General features: G+C 38.8%; 1 protein-coding gene across 3 annotated transcripts in view; it reads right to left on the bottom strand.

The window, feature by feature from the left end:
- The window catches only part of wdr7 (WD repeat domain 7), a 125,063-nt gene that overhangs the window by 41,037 nt on the left and 67,460 nt on the right, over positions 1 to 16,566 (bottom strand). For all 3 annotated transcript variants that reach the window (XM_030435490.1, XM_030435492.1, XM_030435491.1), the window contains one exon: positions 1,995 to 2,222. In XM_030435490.1, coding sequence (XP_030291350.1) covers positions 1,995 to 2,222 — 228 coding nt within the window. The remainder of the gene's footprint in view (positions 1 to 1,994; positions 2,223 to 16,566) is intronic.

The following is a 16,566-nucleotide window of genomic DNA, read 5'->3' as shown; positions in this document are numbered from 1 at the left end:
GCCGAACCTGTAGTAAAGCGTCTTTACAACACTTGATTCGGTGGAGGGAGCCCGCCTGCAGTTGAGTGTTTGGAAGGAGTGAGTGAGAAGCCGTTTTTAGACAGGGCAGCAAGCCAATCTGCCGGTCCTTTTGGCGGCTAGGTCCGCGGTTTTAGACAGAGGCCGGCAAATTGGGGGTCTGTTTTGGTCCGCCGATCCACCTCGCCTGCTAGATGGGCAACTGGACAGCCGCTGAGATCCGGGAGATGCTAGCGTCTCCTGAATCTCTAGCTAGTTCTTGTAGCGCAAGCTAGGAGCGGTCGCTACTTTCAAATTAAAAGCACCCCGCTAAGAACCCAGTTCTAAACTCCATCGGGGTGCAATGTAAAGCTGTTATTTTGAAGACAAATTCGTTGTCAATTGTTCACAGCCCAACTTCGGGCTTCACGTCACGTCATATGTTTACGCCGACCCCAGAGGCGGCTTTTGGAAAAGGAGGAATATTACGCTTCCGTTTTAGAAAGCCGATCACAGCAGCTATCACATATCACCTAGCCAAGGATATGGCCACAATACACACTGTACAACATGAGGATTAAAGGATGCACTCTCATCTTGGAGAATATTTTTTTTTTTTTTTACTTTTGTAAAAATCATTTCTCATCTAATGATTGAACTTCAACAAAACAAAAAAAACATTGCTTTGGCAGAGGCATAGTAGTATGCCTCTGCCATACAACAATGTTTTTGTTTGTTTTTTGTTCAAGTTCATCAGTGCAATAAACATTTTGTGAAAAAAATCGTGCCAGAGAATCGTGATCTCAATTCTAAGCAAAAAAATCGTGATTCACATTTTTTCCAGAATCGTGCAGCCCTACCCCATTCTATACTATATTGTAGACTGTAAACATTACCTTCTTACCATCTGCATGATAACATGCAAATGTAAAAGTACGTAATGTTGAACATATTTTGCACCTTTATTTAGCATGTTAAAAGTTATTAAATAGTGTATAAGAGTACGTACAGATGAAGCAATTGGTAAATGTGGGGTTTTTTTTTGGGGGGGGGTATTTGGTCATGAACCAAAAGACTGGTCAAGGGGTCAGGGGACGACCAAGGTTATTAGGGATCATTTGCTGGGGACCTTAAATGAAAGGACCCAATTTTATGTCAATCCATAAAAAAGCATTCAAGCTATTATACTCAGAGGCCAAACTGGATGGTTGTGTTGGTGGTGAGCTCAGCTGAGCAGAAGTCAGTAGGATTTGATCACTGGAGGATCACGAGGGAGCAGTTCATGCAATAGTTGTTGAGATATTTCAGTTTAGACCTAAGTGATGGACTGACTGACAGTGCCATCCCTCAAGCCACACCGCTGATGTGGCTGAAAAGGAACAGCAGGGAATACTTGTTGGACAAACCAAGAAGCTCTGTCTGGGCAGGAGGACAGCCAAGGGGAGCTAAATCCAGTGGTTAGAAACCAAAAGGTGGACAAGATGGTTTCTATGTGTCTGACAATGATAGAGATACAGCACACAGCTAAGCAGTGCAAGGAATAAATTGAAGAGGTGAATATGACAGAAAAATATGGAATCAAAAAGATAGAAAATCAATCCAAGTGTGTCTTTCCCACAACCGCTGACTACATGGCTTTCCCAAATAGCAGTGTCACTTTTTTTAAATCACTGTTTGTATTTAAAGTGATAAAATGCATTTATTGTGATCATATCTTTGAGATTAATATATTAGACATAAAAAAAAACTTCAGTTCACTTTAATTTTTAACTATTGGAAATCATTTTTAGTATGTAGTGTGAACCAGGTCAAGCTATTATATGATAAACTGGTGCCATTAGTAGTACCTTGAATTATTATTATTACCTGTAAGATTGGAAATTCAGATATCTTGAATTCTGGCCGGACAGTTCGCAGTGTAATAATGACTACTCAAAATGTAACTGTGATTATGCAAAATGTAAATATGACAATGGGTGTGTAATCTCTGTACTTACATGTGTGTCTGGCCAGTGAGTAGTTGGATGACCCTCCGCTTGTCAATCCGAAGCCTTCAGGTGCCTGTCCGCCGGTTCGAGCCCGTGCTGCACCCTTTGGAGGTTCGATCTCAGCGCCAAACTCAGCCCCAATGACTCCTAGCAGCACGATGGCGGTGGCCTGTTTACGGCGTTCTTCGTATGAGTTGGAGATCTTCTTGGCGTTTGGTGGAAGGTTGGACAGACAGCCTGGAAGAAACATAGAAGGAGACAATGAACATTGGTGTCTTGTGGTGGTTCTTATTGATTTAGCCATGTTGATTCTGGACTTAAGAAGGGACATTGCATACTTGTGTTATGTGCTTAGTTCTATACTTAAGCAGAGACCTAAAAGAGGAGACGAACCTCTCAAGCAACCAAACTGGGATATTTATCAGCCAGATTCACAACAGTTTCAACCTATTTGGTGTGGCTGCAGGCAGAACTAGTAAGGATGGAAGAGGAGGATATCACTGGCGCAGGAATTCCAAGAAAGATTATGTTTAGACATTAAACTTGCATTGTTCAAGTGCTCTGATGGGATGACCTAATGGCGACACATTTCAGCATTTTGGATTGAGCCATTAAAGAAGCTGGTGTCATAAAACCGTGCACAAGAGTAATAGATGTAAAAAAAACTGTGGAAGAAGCACATTTTAAACCTTAATTTTGGAAAAGGTCACCAGTCACTGGCTACAGGGTTTTATGTACCAGAGACCACTGAAATTGAAATTGTTTTGTCACTTGAAATGTTCCCAAAGTGAAATCCAGTCATGATCTAACTACTATTACCAATGTCAAGAAAGACTTTTCATGATCAACATCACTAAACTTCTTCAGACCCCAAAGCAGTTGCAAAGCAAAGCTGATGCACCCCTACAGATTTATTGAGAAATATGCACCATTTGAAAATAATATTAACTAAAATAATAGCTACATTAACATTTACAACCACATTTTGACACAAGGCCCCTCTACAAATGACTAAAAGCTAAGTGACATACAGTGAACACTGACCACCTTGACCCAAACAATATATTGGCATAGTCATTAAATATAGTGAATTATATTACAGAAAATGTTTAATTTGCCTTATTTATTAATCGACAAATTTCCAAATCTGCATCCTGCATATATCGTAAATGTACGCTTTGTTGGTTTTGGTGTCTTACTAAATTTAAAAAGATGAAGAACATTACAGTTTATTTTGAAAGATCTAGAGATACTGGAGGTCTATTTCCTTCTTCTGTGGGGGGATTTTTTTTCTTTTTTTTTTACTTTTCATTCCTTTCTTTTTCTTCCTTTTCATGATGAAAGGTAGTTAAAAAAAACAGCAGGCCTGTGAGTCTCCAGTGAGCCGATAACAACTGAACAGGCACACTTCTATTGTCCCGGTATTAACCATTACTCACACACACACACACAGAAGCAGGCACACGTCTCATTGTCGAGCTGAAAGCCTTTAGTCACAGTGCAAACACACACACACATACAGACGGTCATGTTCACAGACCTCTAGAAGGATTTTGGACACGTGCAACTGGAAACTCTTTTGTTGTGTGTGTGTGTCCGTGGAAGTGTGTGTGTGTGTGTGTGTGTGTGTGTGTGTGAGAGAGAGTGTGTGTGTTGTGCGCGTGCCTGTGTAGGGGCGTGTCTGTCCATTGTGTTCACCAAGACGACCCCAAAATAACCTCTTTTGTGTGTTTGCGTGTAACAGGGTCTGCACAGTGGGGAACTGCTGCAGGAATACAAGAGTGAGTGAGTGAGAGTGTGTGTGTGTGTGGGTGTGTGTGTGTGTGTGTGGGTGTAGGTGTGTGTGTGTGTGTGTGTGTGTGTGTGTGTGTGTGTGTGTGACCAATAAGCGTGTGTGTGTGTCTGTATGAGTATCGCAGTGGGAGATGAGAGTCCTTACACACCTTGGATCAAAGGCCCAATAAGGACTACATAAAAACCGTGTGCATGTGCGTGCGTGCTTGCTTACGCATGTGTGTGCGCCTGTGTGTACGCCTGTGTCTGTGTGTGTGTGTGTGTGTGTGTGTGTGTGTGTGTGCCCCAGTCCCACCACCTCCACCCTCTGATTTCTACTTCTTATTTTCTCTCTCCTTGGATGAGCGAGCACAGCATTATTATGGATTTGTATTGCCAGGGAACAAGCACTCACTTGCTGTGTGTACTTCCTGTTGATCTTCATGGAGTTTTCTCTTCACATGTGTTGGATTTGTTAACGCAACATGAACCTAAATGATGGACTGATGACTGAAGGCTAGAGCAAGACAGCTCAGGGTAAAGGGCTATTGTGATAATGGTTCGAGGAAAGTTACAGGCTTAAGTCTACACTGATGTTCAAAGACTCAGCTGGTGAGTTGTTAAAAAACTCCTCAAGACAGAGATTCAGAAAAAGACCTGCGTTGCTTCAGCAGGATTTCCCACCATATATAGTCATGGAGGCACACAACCTCACCTAAAACAAATAGCAGCCTCCCTGATAGAAGAATATATTGCACTGTGATTAAATAGATTATGAAGTTCACGTTGTGGTAGGTTCAAATATATCTCAGCTTGAATGTAGTGGAATTACATTGCAACTTAGACCCTGCTTTCCTCATTCAGTCTGTCACTTAATGCATCTTGGGCAGGTCAGTGGGCTATCTGATCTCAAAAATAATTCTAAATACAACTGAGAAGCATTTGAGTTGGATGGAAAAGCAACACTTTTTAACCATCATTAATAAGTTGTAAATTTATAGTTAAATAAACTTTAGTTTTTGTGACAATTAATTGCTTTACAAACTTTTATAAAATAGTGGTTTATAAACATCAGCTTAACGTTCTAATGGCAGTCCAAATAATATTTATCGACGAACTACACCATATTTACTAACCATTTATGAAAATGAGCTGCTACTTAACAGTAAAATAATGCTTAGGAAACTGATACATTAATTTGCTATACATTCTCCGTTTATTCATGATGGTGATCAGAAAGTGTTTCTGATGGAAATCCAAGACATACTGAAAAAGTTTTAATGCGTCTCTCTAAGACACATACATACGTTTTACCCAGCAGGTGTGACCGGGCTGGGGAAAAGCCGTTCACTGTGCTGATAAAACTGACGTTACACTGAAGGTGTCATTCTGCCTGTTTTATGTAAGTGCCAGGAAAAATTGACACCCAAAACTTCAACACATACAATGGTATGGAGGTCCGCTGGGCTGTAGCATAAGCATCCTTATGTGTATGAAGTTAACGGACTAAACACTTTCTGTTGTGCAATAGTGTAACCACTGCCATTTTTCTGGAAAAAAAAACAGGCTAAAAGTACACATTTAAAAAAAAAAATTCTGTTTTAATATGTCCATTGTGTGTTTGTTCCCCGGTCCATTTTTCAGACCCTACGAGCCCCTCCCCCCATATTTCCATACTATATCCTGGTGCTTTTTATAATGAGATTGCTAAAGGCCAGCTGTCATTTGGAAGAAGGCCCAGCGGCCGGCTCTGATAAATGGATTAGAGATGGCATCCATCCCCAGGCCAGACTGGGCCAGTAGATAACAGAATTAGAGATAGACTCCCAACCAGAATCACTAAAAAGTTGAGATTTACAGAGAAAGTAAAGAGAGGCACTGATTTAGACTGATGGATGGGGCTATCTGCAGGTTTCACGGACAAAGTCAAGACATTTAGCTGTATATAAACCTTGTTTATACAGATGGGGGTATGCACCTTTGGCAGTCCCTTTTAAACTGTTAGAGATGATGAATGATTAGGATTGCAATTATTTCTTAGCATATCAACAAAAGAGGTCTGTCAAAGCATACTATGTGTGATGTGAACATGTATTTCATTAGTGTGTTGTGTGTTCACTACAAACTGCTACTACGAAAGTCAATTAACAGGCTGTTCCATCAGGCCTTCTTGGCTGATAACAGACGATGAGCCAGTTCACACTGGTGCAACTTTTCCCCACATGTTTTGACGAAGTTTTGACTGCTGCATACAAGCAGACTGAGTTTACATTGTGAAGTCAGATGTAATTCTATGATGTAAATAACATGTTAGGTTTACAGGACTGTGAAATGTTACCATCTTTGGAAGATCCACAGAAGAAAACATCACAACAAATGTTCATACTAATGTAATCGCCTTTACCTCCTTAATTGCACGCAGAGGAATTCTCCTGTTTTGGAAATCCTCTCTACCCCTGTTACCCAAATCCTGGATACACAATGTCATGTTCTTTCTCAAAATGGGTAATCTCTCATTTCAGTAAGGGTTTTTTCTGATGGATTCTATTCCCATTTGAAACCATTAATCAGTTATTTTGATCGGCTGCCTGCAGTATAGGTGTGCTCTGGGTCGGTCTGCAGGTTGTTGGTGCCTTGCTGCCTGTTTGCCTCCCAGCCCGACCTTAAGGAGATATGCGGGTATGGGTATGATGTGTATGTTACCGTGTGTACGTGCTCTAGTTAGAGGCCCTATATTCTAGATTTGGGATTATCAGTAGAACTGCAAAAGTTTTGATGGCATTTATGATTGATGTCCTTCTTGTTTTGTAATTAATTATATAAATACTTTAATATTTTCTTTTTTGTTACACTATATGATTTATTATTATTGCCTTGTCTTCATTTCTATATTCATACTAATTTTAATTGTTATCTTATCTTAATTATTTATTTTTATTTACCTTCATTCCTGTCTTTGTTACCTATACTGCTATCAGTGTTGGGCAAGTTACTTTCAAAATGCAATTTATAACATATTACTAGTTACCTTCATTTAGTAATATATTACATTACAATATTACAATAAATTAAAGTGCGCCCGTAGGATTAGGCTTCATCACCTACAAAATACAGCTCATTTTAATATATCAGTAACACACCACTGAAATATTATTAGTAACTGTTATATTTCTCCATTACCGCTACAAGAAATATATTACTTTGGCGTGTTGCAACAAAAGGTCAAAGGGTTAGGGTCATTCCTATTGTTTGTTAGTATTGAGCTAACTGACTAAGTGCTACATGTAGTTACATAAAAGTGATTCAAGAATAAAATAAATAAAAACAATTCCAAACCCTACAAACAATTAAAGTATTCTAGTTTTATTGATATGTTTAAAATACTTAAATGCTTAAGCATGTTGGAATGTTTTCACAGATTCAAAATTAGAACTAAATTCTATGAGATTTCCAAAGATACCAAATAAAACAGGACTTAAAGGAACTTGCAGATGTCCTGAACTTTCATCGGTCGAGATGGGAGGTTTTCCAGGGACCGTCGACAGATAGCATCACTTCCTGTGCATGTGTACCTGCTGCCTTCCGACCCATGCGGACGGGCTGATTGATTTTTGAAGCCTATCGATCTGCTTCCTTCACAACCGACAGATCTATTATAATGACATTGTATCTAAATCCTATTTGTTGGCCAACCTGCTCCCAAACATAACCCAATAAACTAAAGAGGGGGACGGATGAGCTCCCCTCGCTGCTCGCCTCAGCTCGGCTAAATCTTCATAAAAACCATGGATGGATCAGGATAAAAAGGCTTTCTGGCTGAAATGACATTATCTATAAAGGAAGGAATCTATTAAAAAAAGGGCAGGATGGTGTAATGCAACAACCTGTGGAGTCCATGCAATCACTGTAAAAATATGGATGTGTCATAAAAACTGAAACTCCTCTGCAGAGAGGAAGAACAGAAAGAACTCTTTCACCTTTGTGAGAAAATATAACCTCAAAATCTTCTTTCATGCAATGTTGTTGCATGTATATTTCATATTTGCTATGAGTTTGAGGTCATTTTTGCCTTAACTACATATTTCAGGGAATTTGGTACCACAGACCTGTGACCACTGGTTTGGGGAGAGAGAAAAAACACATGGAGTGATGGTGTGAGAAAGGGAGGGAAAGGATTAAGACAAATAATGAATGAAAATAAGAGGAACGATGGTAAAGGGGAAAGAGAAAAGAGGAGTCAGAAATGGAAGGCAGAAATAAGAGGGCATGTATAAACAAAGGACAAGGGAAACAGGCCAGGCAGCAGGATAAATGGAAAAGACATAAGGAAGAATAAAAAGGAAGGCGAAGACTAAGAAAGAAAGAAAGAATCGTAACTTGTGTCTTCAATGTGCTAAATTTTTTGTGTTTCATGTTTCACAAATGTAACAAGAAACTCATATATAGGATATGTATTACCAAATAATTTATAGAAGATATATAGAGAGGAATATCAAACTACTCAACTTATTCTACTTAACTCCATCCACCCAGGAAGGAAGGAAGGAGGAGGAAGGAGGGAAGGAGGGAAGGAGGGAAGGAAGGCTGCTTTCTTTGTTTGAGGAACAATAATCAATACAGTAGTGCACACACACACACACACACACACACACGCAACCAACTGGGGTCAGCTCTCAACCAATTAACTTGTCATCCAGATAATAAAAGCTGCTCAGTTAAGTTCAGTATTTAATTTGATGACAACTTAAACAAAGAAGAGTCTCCCAACAACAATATCAATTACGCAATAACCTTAAAGCACTAATGACAGGATTTTTTTAACCTAAAACCCTCTTTTAAAACAATAATGATACCTCTTGTCTGTTTGGAATGTTCTACAATAAATTAATTTAGAACTACTGCAATATGTTTCGAGTTGACTTCCTTTTTAGACTTCATTGAGTATTCTAAAATACATAAAATAAAACTGACGCAATTCCCATAATGGGCGAAATAAGTATAAGTATAAAATTACTATAAGTATTAAAAGGGTTTATAACACACTATAATGTTCTAACAGTTTATAAATATACAGTATTCAGCAACAATTCTAACTTTTCCTATAAAGAGATCTTATATTACTACCTGAGACAAGCCTATATCTGCCAAATAAGTTATACTGCTTACAGCTACAGCTATAATGTGTTAATAACCACTTATAAATAGTTTGTTTGCTGTTTATCACTGCTAATTAAAGTAAACTCAGTAGCCAGTTTAGTATGTACACCTAGCGCCAAGTAATGGATCTCTAACACAACAATACGGTAATAAATTCTTCCCATAATGAATGTTATGGTGTTCAGTTTTTGTCAATTCCCGCAGGTTTAAACTTGCATGTGAACATGTGTGAAATGGGCTTGAAATCCACACTGCTGGTGGTTGAGTTTAAATGACAAAACAACTGATTAATTAGGAAAGATGTGGTCAGTGAATGAATTGTGTGTTAAATCAATAAAAAGTTACTCTCAACTGGTATGCAACAAACTGCAGTTAGTGACATGGTGATGCAGCTGACATAAGTATTATAACATTATATGATGTATATGAAAATTGTTAATTGTTATTGTAATTGTTACAATAGCACTGAAATCTAATAAGCAATAATCACAATTTATTGAAATTATCAATTACAATTGCAATTTTAGAACACTGAAATAGTGAAAAAATAATACGGGCTTAAACAGTATTATATACATAAAGCGAAAGTGAAAGCTTGTTGTACATATATATCTATTTCCAAAAAAAACAGTACAGTCTGGATTTTAGAAACCCTGCTGAGGAAACCAAACCAACAACCTTCCCATCTCTCCCCTCTTGGGCTGCAACCTCACAATCTTCCCATGACGCACCTCAACGTTGCCTCCATTGGTAATCAATGGGAGCCTGGTAAAACCTGATCACCAGGGACTGAGGGAGAGGATCAATACCAGCAGGAAACTGATGTGAGAACGAAGGAGGGGGGGAAGAAAACGTCAACGACAGGCAGTAAGATACTGTGGGAGAAAATATTTAGTTAAATGTAGGGGGGGTGGGGATTAAATAACCCAAAAAACACGCAAACAAAGGTAACTCTGAGCGCAGCCGCAAGCCAAAGACAAGCCTTTAAATTCCTCTGAAACCTCAAACAGTTGTATTAAAGAAAAGAGCGCTAGTGCTATAGGCGGAGGGGAAAGTCAGGGGTAAACACTGTCCTCACAGCAAATGTCAGGAGACAGAAAATCTGGGCAAATAATTGAAAAACACAATTAAGTTGATAGAGAAAAAAGATTTGAGTCCTGAAACAGTGCCTGCCCTTCCAACTGGGGAGAGTCCATCTGAAGGTTAAGTGTATTTTACCGTCTTAAGACACAGACAGAGGAGCTATCTGCGCTCACTGGAAACACAATGCTTCAATTAGACTATATGAGGGAGGGTGGTGGATCGGGGGGCCCAAATGAGATGTTGACCTTTGAGTAAATAGAGAACCACAGAAGAATTCACACAGACGAAGGGCGGCTCTGGACGATGACTGTACTTTAGTAGCAGCAGCAGACTGGGAAGGAAGCCGAAAAGGTTGGTGTGTTTACCGGGGAACTACAGCTCATAAACCAACGTATCAGAACTGCAAAGAGACCTAACCAGGGCTAACAGTTGGAGGCAAGCATAGGGAACAAAACCAATGAAGGCAACCAATCACAGGCAAAGTAGGGCGGGTCTTGCAAGATAAGCAGTGGGATCAATAATAATGCCTGAGCTAACAGCACTTAGCAAGCTCACTAATCTGCAAACGGAGCTTGGTAATTGACATGAAGTTAGCAAGTATACTAGCTCAGAGATGTTTGTTTCTGCTTCGGTCAACCCATTAGATCAAATTATGTTCAATCTTGAGTCGTGGGAAGTAAAACAGTTTGAAGCTCAGAGAATTATTGTGACAGACTAATGCAAGCTCCTGGCTTGTGAGCTAGTTAGCGGTTGGCTCACCAGCCTCAGTTGTTCACCAACTATACAAGTAGTCACTTTAGCTTTCTTGCAGATCCGGCTGCAGATTGGTATGGTGGGTGCACAACTACAATGTGGACCTATAGAAATTTGGCAGCACTTCCCATTCCTGTGGTGGACACCCTATCAATCATATGTTCTTTTGACTGCAAGAGAGTACATTTGTCATGAGTTATTCCATTCCTTGCCTCTCACAAATAGGCTTCAGTGCAGTAGAGATGCATGACAGATGCTGTATAAACACATGTAGGGGGACATTTCAAGAGCAACATCTACCACATTAACTTTCTTCCAGTCAGTACTACTGTATAATAGCACAGATTGCCAATATTGAAAGCCTGAGGTCTTACTCTTCTGTCCTCCATTATCCATTATGTGTTTGTTTTGCAGTTTAATTTACGATCCGACAGGTTTTTAATACAACCGATATTTTCGGCACTCTGCAGGCTGTAAGGTTCATGCTGTTAATAAAGCGCTCTGAAAAATGGCTCTGGATGTTAATTTCCCTAATGCGGGGACAGTGGGGGGCCTCCATCACACCACTTCTTCATAAAGAAGGAATTATTTTTATTAATGCCACCATAGCTTAGTCACACTCTACTCTCCCTCACAGATGAATCAAAGCCATTGGATAGAATTTGATTTCAACTGCACCAAATGAAAAGCATCACAACTTAAAGTGAGTGGGAAAAGAAAACGACCGTTCCATCACACAGAAAGGTGGGGAGAATGGAAAAAAGGAACAACAACATCTTACAGAACAATTAAAATGTTTATATGAATCAAACATGGCCAAGTTATCAGGGTAATGAAAGTCACAGACTACAGATAATTCTTAACTGAAGAGATATCCAAAAGCTTACCATTATATCAATGCACCAATGCACTAACTACAGCCTGTAGTGCACATTTTAATCCTTAATCTAGGATGAAGGTGCAAGTGAGTTCCAAATAGCTGTTACTTACTTACTGTCTTAAATTTATAGCATTTCCTGCTCCTGTTTTACCGTTGTCTCCCTTTATTCAGAGTTCAGCTCATTATTTCAATTTTCTATGAAGCCTGTAAGTCTGCTTTGTCATTATGTTTTTAAATAAGTGGTGTTTATATAAAATTTGCAGATGTTGTTTTATCTCAGTAAAGGTAAGGTTTTGAAGAGAAAATATCTAAAACAGGAAGCTGAAATGTGCTAATTTGGACATTTTTGCTGAGAATGCTAAGAAATGGTGAGGAAATAAGAAAATAGCTAGGTGACAGATTAATGGTTTGTTGAGTCTGAAGTGTGCAGATCAATTCAAGATGTCTGACAGTTAATCCGATCAGATTAAACACAACACACAGATCTCTGCAATGAAAAGACAAATTATCTGTGAACATCAGAATTCAACATTTTCCTGAACAACACCATTACTGAGAGTAGAGGAAAAAGAAGGGAAAATGGCGAAGAGCAAAGTGCTTTGAGATATAACAGTGGGGGAGACACAGACATGTTGATGTCAGTTGGCAGTTTACTTTTACTTTTTGTAATGGTATAGATTAGCAGAGGCAGAAGAATATGGAGTTTATGCCCCCATCTTTTTTATACAAGATTGCGGCCTTTCAACTTGGGAGCACAATTTAATGTTTTTTGTAAAGTTTTCCCTGAAAACCTTCCCTTGGACTCAAATATCATCTGAGGGTGCTTATAATTGCTCTGCTTGCACTCAAGCTGCGCGCTTGCTCCCAAATATATTTTTGCATGCACAGATTTCATGTGCCTATGAAAGCTCTGCTCTCAGAACTCTCCTGCACACTCTCTCTCAGCAAGTGTAGTGCTGACTAACGAAGTAATGCCTGCCTCATTGTGGATGTGATCGCTTATTTCTTAGGATGTCCTGCCAAGATGGCCCAGTGGGACATTTGGTGGCTAACTGCTGTGATCGGGACGGCTTTAGCTTCAGTTCTACCTTGAATATCTCCACGCAAAAATGTCACCATCATGTTCCAGCTACAATTTAATTCAAAATCTGGAAGACATTAATAACACTGGTGTTGTGTTCCATCATTTATATGACTACTACTCAATATTCCTTAATTCCTTAATTAATTAATTAATTACAGTGCTTTACTGTTACAGCTGGTTAATGCAATACAAATAAATGCAATGCAATAAAATAAAATCTGCAAAGTAACTTGCCACTAAAGATGTCAAATGTGGTGGAGTAAATACAATACTGCCCTCTGACATGTAGTTATGACATTAGTATAAAAAAGCAGAAAATGGAAATGCTCAACAAAAGTAAGAGTACCTCAAAATGGTAGTAGAAATTATACAGTGCTTGAGTAAATGCAGTTAGTTACTTTCCATCACTGTTCCAGAGCCCTACTTTCAAGGCAGCAGTGTCCAGAGCATGCGGCTCTCCCACAGTTGATTATTTCCTGACCTTGACATTCATTTTGCTTATCTGTGTGGTACTGGTACCCAGGTGCACAGGTGAGAGGAGAGGAACAAATGGGTGAGGCAGCACAAGGAGAGGAGGTGATATTTTGGTGGAAAATGGGTCTTAGATGTTCTGCTGACAATAGACTTCTCAGAGGCACATCTGTTTCTGCACAACTACATTTATCTTTCATTTATTTCCATGAAATCTGAGATATGGACACATGCTCACATTTGAAACACGTGTTGGCTTTTAATTGATTCTTTAGTTTTGACTTAAATTGCCTTTGGTCTGATGGTGTTTGAGGAGTATAATGCATGCATCCTTTGTGCTGGTTGCCTCTTGACTACTCTCCAGTCAATTAGCAATCAAACAGCCAATCAGGCATTCAGAGGCGGAACCGAGATATCCAGTCAGTAACCAGTCATTTCCATCCGTCTTCACAACTCCATCTATATCTGTGTTCAGGCCACAAGCAAGCTGAAACGCACACACACAATCACATACACAATCACACAACCCCAAGGCCAGTGCTTTATCTTTGTGACACATTCATAAACCCTGACACACACGTACACACAGACGATCACACACACTCTACCCATCCCCCCTGCATGTGCACATTATCACACTGTCCACTCAACCATAAGACAGGTGTGGTGTTGTGTGTGTGTGTGAGTGGCGAGGGGGGCAGAATGTGACAATATGGTTAGTATGACTAGTATGTACTAGAGCAGTGAATGAATGCACATCGTTTATCTGTAGTTCGGTACATTGTTTCCATACAATACCATACTTGGTCATCTGTATTTTCAGACGTTTTTCCAACACCGATGACCTCTGTATGAATGGACAGAGGAGAGTGCAGTGTTCCAGAAAGAGAGGAACCTTACTGATGGGTCATTCTGAGCCTCAGCGATATATAAACAATAAGTATTGACAGAGTGACATGAAAAAACAAACAATAATCTGTGTATAACTTTCATACTGAGGAAAGCTTAAAAATATGATGATTCTCAGGCAAGTTCTTAAAGTATAAGTAGAGTCTTTTTTTCCTTCTAATTGAATTTTATTGACGTTCGGAATCAGACAGAATAATTGTATATCAAAAGTGTGCTATACAGTCCTGCACTACTATACTGTAAAATACTATACTATGGACAACTATACTTTCATAGACTAGTCTACCAAATGTTGTACTACAATGATATTCTATACTATACAATGATAGACCACACTACACTTGTACTATACTAAACATACTATACTATGATATGATATGAAACTATGCTATTCTATGCTATACTATAATAGACAATACTACACTGTATGATACTAAACTTTAATTCACTATAGTATACCATGATAAGCTAAACTATACTATTACAGACAACACTATACTGTATTATACTATGATATAATAAATTATAACATATTAAACTATGCTATCATAAATTATACTTGGATGTACTACAGCATACCATGATATATAGCTTTTACTATAATTTAGAATACCATCGTATATATATTCCGTCCAACAACACATATGGCAAGTCATTTGTTTGTGATAATCTTATGTGGACTTTTTGAAATGACATCTACTCTTTGTCTACTGTACGTGATATTATTGACTTTAAATCTTGCTCGCATAATGTTAGCTCTCTGGCTAATAGGTTGAGTTAAAGGGTTCAGTGAGCTGAGCAGACTAGTTTAAGTCATAAATACGGTCCGTCCTATACGGGGAAAGTTATATTTTGACCACAGAACACATACAATGAACATGTTTTTTTTTCTTTGTCAACTTACCATGATATAAACAGGATAATGCCCTTACATTTCCTCCATTATCCCTTACATATCTTACTATATTATGATATACTGTACTATACTATACCACACCTCATACACCTTGACTTATCACACGGCAAATACTTTACTATGTTATGTTATACTACGCTATAGCACTGTATACTAGGTGTTGGTAAAAAGATCACTTCACTACATTATTATCTCCTACGATTCAGATTCACGACACAAATGTCAAAAATAGCTTTTTTAAATGTTACTTAATGTGGTGATGTTGACGGAACAAAGGACATAACTCAACTGCAAAGGTTGTGCAGCACTCAGGCAATTTACAGCACATGCTCAAGTTATTTTGAAGTTCACCTTCAAGAAGGGCAGCAGTTTCAAGCATTATGTTTATCTAAGGACTGAGTAATTACCTTTGCAAGACAAACGCGAAGAAGGCCACACAACACACACCGCAGGAATAAAACTATTTAGTTTTTGGCGGAGAAAAGAACCTGCTGGTCACTGCGTTTTAGCTGAAAAACTCTGCACCTGCTCAGCATCTTGTACAGCTATTGACATTCTGGAGCTAACAGTGAAGCAGAAAGGTTGCTCTCACTGCTTGGCTTAGCTATAATGTTAATAACGAAGCAGAGCACATCCGTTAATTTTGTTATCCACATACTGTACAGGCATGCATGCTTTCAAATTAATTAATGCTGTTAACTTTTTAAAATAAAAAGGCTGCAGATTTTCATTTATCTTAATTTTGAGTTGTGTTTCATTTCGTATTTCAGCAGATAAGGACACCGTACACTGGAGCAAAATACTGAAAATAGTGTCCCCTTTTCTATTCAATCAATCATTAATGGATTTTGAATCTAATTGCATCAATTCAATCAATTTGTGTACTGTAGGCCTTACAGTATGGTATGATAAGGTATGATACAGCGTATAGTAGGGGTGTGAATCTTTGGCATTCTCACAAATCGATTGGATTGATGATTGATGCAATTCAACCCTATAGTGTAGGGTTACTGTACTATCAATAATAAACTATATTAAAATACACTATACCTTACCACAACATACTACACAAGACTACACCATATCATACTACAATACAATATTAGATCAAATAAAATACCTTACTATAATGACATGTAGAATACTACACATTACCACTTTCTTAAATATGTCTGTTTCTGTTGCAGAGCCACCAGAAATACATACCTGCACATTAGAAATATTTGGACAACAACGTGACTCCTCTGTCTATAATATAATAATATTCTCATACACCAGCTGGGTCCCCCACTGTGTCAAACAGAAGAGACACAATCATCAGAAACAATCAGAGCGTTTGGACTCACAGCTCTGACCATTTATCTCCCCATAAGTTCAATCTGTTTTGAGGAGAAATGTGATCTGACCCAAACAACCTCCAGGCTCTGATATTAGATTAGCAGGGAAGGCTAGCGTTTCAGCTAACCAAATCACAAAAGGGCTAATGACACTGAAAGGTGAGGGCCAGCCTGAACTTTGACCTCTGACCTCTATCTTTGCCGCTGTGGACCCCTTG

This window comes from Sparus aurata, chromosome 12, assembly GCF_900880675.1.
Source record: "Sparus aurata chromosome 12, fSpaAur1.1, whole genome shotgun sequence".
In the NCBI taxonomy this organism is placed as follows: domain Eukaryota; kingdom Metazoa; phylum Chordata; class Actinopteri; order Spariformes; family Sparidae; genus Sparus; species Sparus aurata.
This window is presented reverse-complemented; position numbering and strand designations above follow the sequence as displayed.